The sequence below is a fragment of the Haemorhous mexicanus genome, chromosome 19 (assembly GCF_027477595.1).
Source record: "Haemorhous mexicanus isolate bHaeMex1 chromosome 19, bHaeMex1.pri, whole genome shotgun sequence".
NCBI classification, from domain to species: Eukaryota; Metazoa; Chordata; class Aves; order Passeriformes; family Fringillidae; genus Haemorhous; species Haemorhous mexicanus.
In genome coordinates this window covers 5403839-5409838 of record NC_082359.1, presented here as the reverse complement: position 1 = coordinate 5409838, position 6000 = coordinate 5403839, and the positions used below count along the sequence as shown (strand labels likewise).

At 45.1% G+C, this 6000-nt stretch overlaps 1 protein-coding gene and 1 long non-coding RNA gene across 2 annotated transcripts in view; both read left to right on the top strand.

Moving 5' to 3' along the window:
• Window positions 1-206: 206 nt before the first annotated feature.
• The window catches only part of MED13L (mediator complex subunit 13L), a 186665-nt gene continuing 180871 nt past the window's right edge, over window positions 207-6000 (top strand). Inside the window, exon 1 of the mRNA XM_059863897.1 lies at window positions 207-342. Within this exon, the coding sequence (XP_059719880.1) occupies window positions 271-342 (72 nt within the window). The 5' untranslated portion in view covers window positions 207-270. The remainder of the gene's footprint in view (window positions 343-6000) is intronic.
• On the top strand, window positions 378-2381 carry LOC132336433 (uncharacterized). The gene is made up of 2 exons (XR_009488866.1): window positions 378-975; window positions 1092-2381. It is a non-coding gene; the product is annotated as an uncharacterized LOC132336433 (long non-coding RNA).

Here is a 6000-nt window from a genome sequence, read left to right as displayed (position 1 = left end):
CGGGGGACGCGTCCCCCCCGTTTGCACCGGAGAAGGGCCTCCCGGCTCGAGGATTATCGGCGCGGGGGCGGGTAGCGAGGAGCAGCACGCCCGCCCCGGCCTCGGCGCGTCCCCTCCCGGCCGCGGGGCCCCGCGGGGCCGAGGGGCCGGAGCGCGGCGGCCGCCCCGGGCAGTGACGGGGGTCGCCCCGGGGGTCGCCCGCCTTGCCCCTCGCCCCCCGGCCGTCCCCCCAGACATGCCCCGCCGTGGCGGCCCGGCTCGCCGAGGATCATGACTGCGGCAGCGAACTGGGTGGCGAACGGGGCCAGCCTGGAGGACTGTCACTCCAACCTCTTCTCGCTGGTGAGTGAGCGGGCGGGTGGGCGCCCGGGGGTGGCTGCGCGCCGGGTTTGCCGGTCGGGAGCAGCTGCCGGGGGTTTATAGGCAGGGCCCGGGGCTGCTCCTGCGCTGGCCCCTCCCCCGGCCCGGTCCCCGTGTTTATTTTGCTCCTTAGCGTGGTTTGCTGCGGGTCTGTGTATCGCGCTCGCAGCTGGAGAGCGGCGAGGGGACGGCTGTGTGTCCCCTGCACGACCATCTTCCCTGGGTAAACAGGCTCCTCTCCCCGCCTCCCTTGGCACTCCGTGCCCTGTGCGCTTTGTGCCACCGAACCGGGGGGTTTTCTCTCCTCTCACAATGACAAACGCCATTTCAGCAGCAACGAACGCTCATGTAGTGTGATCGACTGTCGGACTTAGCTCTGGGCTTCTGTGACGGCGTGTCAGCTGCTGTTACAGCCTGCTCTCCTCTTTGCACACATCGTGCTCGGGGGCAAGAGGTTAAAAAAATAAAACAAAAATCCAGCCTTTTAATTTTTTCTTCTCTGAAGAACAACAGCGTCTGACAGTAGTGTGCCGGATTGTTTGCATAGATGCCGTGTGCCCATCTCACTACGAACTTCCGACGTGGATGGCGTGGTTTAATGTTGCAGAAATCATGGTATCAGTTTTGGCTGGCTATAGACCCGCAATTTAAATTTAAAATACGAAAACAATTTGTGTGTAATGGCAAAGTCATTTGGAAATACTTTGCTTTATTTTACCTGGCACGCACAGGAACATTATCCCTTCTGGCTGGGCAACAGCTGAGAGAGCGAGAGGGCTGCTGGATCGTCGGGAGCCTTCCAGTGCTACAGGGATAATGTCGGAGGGGAGGAGGGACTTGTTCAGTGCGTGGTGTGTTGGAGTTAAAACCTTGTGATGCAACTTTGGGGGTAGCATGTGTGAAAGGATTGTGGTGGGTGCCCCCTCCCCGCAGCAGAGCTCTGCCAGAATTGGAGGTGGGTGCATATGTTCTTCTTCTGATAGAACGGAAGAGATTGTTTTTAGCTCCCTTATGAAAATAAGGAGAGGGGAAAAAAAAGGAAATTACTTAGAAATGCAAATGATCAAGCTCTTTGTTTTATGCTTTTTAACGTTATTGTAGTGTATTTTTTATTTTGTCTCTGGGTTTGGTTTTTTGTTTTTTTTTAAATCGACATATGTTTGGTGTATATTTTGCTCGTACCTTTTAAGAATCTGCAACAAGAGCTGCAGTCTTCCACTGCTAGAAAACTGCCCCTAGAGCTTGTTCTGTGAGAATGATACATTTCTAACTTTGGCTTTTTATCGAACTGTTACGTTATGTAAGTTTGTATCGGTGCTTCTGTTTGAAGGCATGTAGTAATATTTATAAATATGTAGCAGTGCTCTGTGTATCGAGATGCAGGAAGGGTGATTTGAGGGATTGTTATGGTGATTTTGACTACGGCTGCTCTTAGCCAGGGAGGAAAATAAATCGGGAAGCATGAAGGGAACAATCGTATCTGATTGTAGAAGGGAGGCAGTGGAGGGTTTGCTCCTCAGAGTTGTGAAGTCCCCGTTCATTAATGCAGACTGGAGTGTGTGTTTGGAGAGGCGGAACTTCTCCTGCAGTTGCAATCTGCAGATCTGTCACTGGTAAAAATAATTGTTGGCATGCAATTAGCATAAATTATAAAGTGAAGCTATTTCATAGTTATTGTGGTTTGGTTGCTTTTTTCTCCCACCTGACTAGGCTAGGGAAATGTTCAATTTTAAATGGGTGTGTAATATCACTGAAATAAGTTAAATGAAATTCTTTTGCAAGTGGCTTTAATAATAATGAGTTGAATGTGCAACCCTTTAATCTGCTATGTAATTTTGTGGGAGGTATCTGTGCCTTAATGTGGTGCTGTGTATGAAACTCTGCTTTTATTGTATTTTGGCTCTACCAAAAAAAAAAGGAAATAAAGTAGTGTATTTTTAAAATACAGCCTATGTGAAAACTATTAGGAAGATTTATTTTATATTGTGTTAGGTTTTTTGGGGATTTATGTAGCAGAGAAAGATACTGAAAATGGGAACACTGACGGAAAATATGTGGCCAGCACCACTGACCCTTTAACCTCAGATTGTCATATTCATTTCAGAATTTATAAAGTGTTTAAGCTACAGTAGTCCGGATTAGTAGTTAGAGAAACTTTTGCTAATCATTTACTTTTTCAGTGTAACAGAACAAAATCTAAACCACTAGCTGGTGGGAATCCATTAATTCTTTAACAGCGAGGTAGATTACAAATATTTTGAAAATTGATTCTGCTATTAGAAATTGGGGGTTTTTCAACTGCAGGCTTTGTTTTGTGTGTGAATCACAAAGAAATGCTCGTGACTGGAGAATTACAGTTCTGAAATAATTATAGTCTATCGTGATACTGTTTGTTCATGGTTAAATAATATTCTTTGCCACAGACATTTGTTTTGTGGAAGCAGGAATGTTGTCTCCCTGCCCTGGAGAAGTCAGAGCTCTGTGTCAGCTCTGTCTGGTTGCTCTGGTGGGTTTGGGTTGGTGTAACAGTTCATGATTTCTATTTTTCTGTCAGCTGTAGACACGCTAGAGAGGTTAGGAGCCTTTGCTGCTTCTGAATCTTTTGATGGGAAGCAATTTCTTAAAGCTTTTAGTAACTGGTTCTGTTTTATTGGTGATGTCCAGACACTGTGGAGGCCCTCATTGGTGTGGGCTCAGAATGTGTCACCTGAGGGGAGGGCATGGTCTGAAGTGGGGATTTTAAAGTTACCTTTGGCTGTGCAGGTGCTGGGGGTGGTGCTGGGCTGGCAGAGCTGGAATGTCCCTCTGGATTGCAGTGCTTGGCAGCACCACTGTGTGTGGTGTTCTCCAGCAGCACGGGGATCCAGTGCCACTCTGGGGAATGGGTTCATGCTGGTGTGCTGTGGCAGGCAGAAACCTCAGCCAGGCTGCACACATCCCCAGTCCTGCTCTGAGTGGGGAGCCTTTCCCAGTAAGGGGATGGAAGGGCCAGTTTGCATCTTTGTTATCAGAGTACTCCTCAAATAATAACTTGTTTCATCTGCTAAGTTTAATAGCCTTGCTCATTAAAAATACACTTTCTGTCTGAAATTGCTGTTCCTAGCACAGCAGTAGGAAAAATGGTATTTATCCTCAATCTGTCTTTGCTGTAGTCAAAATGTCTGCTGCTGCTTCTGAAAAGAATGTCTGTTTTGATAAACAGTATTTAATAAGCCATTGTATGGGCCAGTTTATTTAAATACTAATTAAGAGCTGTCTAATAACTATTTAGAGACAAAATGTTCTGAGGTAATATGCTTTGTATTAAAACTTCAGCCTCAGCTGGCAGCAGTCTTCCTGTGAATAATCCTTAATCATAAAAGTAGTCTTACTGAAATTAATTTGACTTTTCCTGTGAGTAAGGGTTACTCATATGACAGTGAGGGCTTTCATGAAGATGTTTCCTCAACTATCTAGGCTTTGGTGCCATGGTGGATCCAAAGGCACAACTCAGTCTTGGGAAACTGGGGTGAAGTTGCATAACGTTGAATATGCTGGAGCTGGAGAGTACAGCCAAGGGTGTCAGGAATGACCTGACATTTGGAGGAGCTTTCATGGGGTAGAAAGATTTGGTACTGTAGGAACCTTCATGCTGGAAAACACATGATTGTCTTCTGGGGAAATGAGGCCAGGGTATAGAAGCTGCTGTGGAAGGTGTCCCATGTTCTTGTAGAAGTGCATTCCTACAGGAACCCACTGCCAGAAGGGTCCAGGCAGTGGGAATTGTGTTTGTTCTTGTTTAAAAGGCAAAGTTTGCAGTTCACATCCAGGAACAGAAGTTGTCCCCTTTGACCAGTGAGTTTTGTTGATGTTTCCAGAATATAATAAAAGGTATTAAAGCAACCTGAGGTGGCATTTGGCTTATTCTCTTGAAGGTTCTTTATGGCATCAGAAAGTGAAGGTTGCAGAGGCTGCTGTGAGCTATTCCTTGGTGTTGCATAATTGTCAGTAAAGGACTTCATAGTAAATGTTGATTGCTCAATGCCTTCAGTAGTAGTGAATTAACCAGTAGTCCTTGCTTGTTGTGTTTTCATAAATGCAGCGCTCCGAGCAGTGGGCTGGGATTTTGGCATGCTGAATGTTCAGCACTGCACAGTGCCTATCTTGCTTGTTTGGAATTTGATGTAGGTGTGAATTTACATGCATAAATAATTAAGAAATGGAATTAACCTCTCAAGTTGTGCAAAAGTGCTTGATTCTCTAGTTATCTTTGTCCTGAGTTTTATTAGGTAACAAGACAGAAGTAGAGAGATGACATTAGAAAGCTTGTTCACTTCTTGCTAATAAAAGATTATTTCAGGTTTTAAATCACTTCAGTGGTAGGTTTTTATTATGTCCTGTCAGAGTATTTGACAGTTTAATGGGACATGCCAGGGAGAGGGTTTGAAGTGAACAGACCCAGATTTGCAAAGAGATGAGGACAGTGACGTTCAGCCACTGTACCCAGCTCCAGGAGGGAAATTGAGGGATCTGTTGGATAACCAACCTTTTGGGAATATTCCCAAAGAAAATAGGGGGTGCAGGAGTGACATTTGCAGCTCAGAGTAATTGTGTCCACCCTAATCAGTCAGAAATATGGGAGTGAGGTTTCCTTGAAATCCTGAGTATCTTGTGAATGTGCTCATGTCCTGGGGCTGGAAATCCTTCCCCAGAGACTCTGTCCTGATTCTGGTGGCACTGAGAGTCCCATCGTGTGACTGCTGTTGGGAACATCACAAAAAAATTAATACCCAAATATCAGGGTGAATTATTAAAAAATATCCCAGGTAACTACACCTTAGGAACAGGAATTTTAATTTACTGTAACACTATCTGGAAATAGATTTTTCTATTTTTCTACATTTTTAATACAGAATTGACATCATAACCCCAGTTCTCAAACACCTTCCCCACCCTGACTCATTTGATCTTGGATTTTTTTGCCTTCTTCTGAGAGCACTTCCTCATATGAAAGAATAAAGAAAGATCTACAGATAGAACTTTTTAATCCTTTCTTCTATTATTTTCCTTCTGGACAATGCAGTTCTTTTGAAGAAAATCTGAAGAAACTGAAGGTTTTGATCTTTGGTGGAAAAAAAATAAGTGTGGTGCATATGAGATATATTTGCTGAGTGTGTTAACTGGAGTCACTTTGGTCATTAGATGAAGAAGGAATCTTTATGGATTTTGTTTTAATTTTTTAATCTCTCTAGTTCCCAGAAGCATTACATGAAAGGATATGTGTGTATGCAGGTGCACTGCTTTTAAATACCAAAGCCCATCAGTGTTAGGGGGCTGTTGCACTTTGTGGTGGGGTGAACACCTGGGCTGGTTTGAAGCTTCCTGTTCACTGAGTGAGAATGCACCTGTTGTCTCCACTTTCCTTGATCTCTCTATGGAATTACAGCCACCTCCCCACCTGCCCCAGTCCACTTTTGCATCGTAGTTGTGGCAGCACTTTTATCAGGGTTTGGGTTTTGCTCTGATCGGAGCAGGGATGCGCCTGCAGATTTTTTCTTGCATCCCGTGGCTGGAATGGTTGGCACCTTGCTGCATTCCTTCATTGTCTCCCTGCTGTTACACCTGCTCCCTTTGCCTTTTATTTTTCCTTGAGTGCTGGCT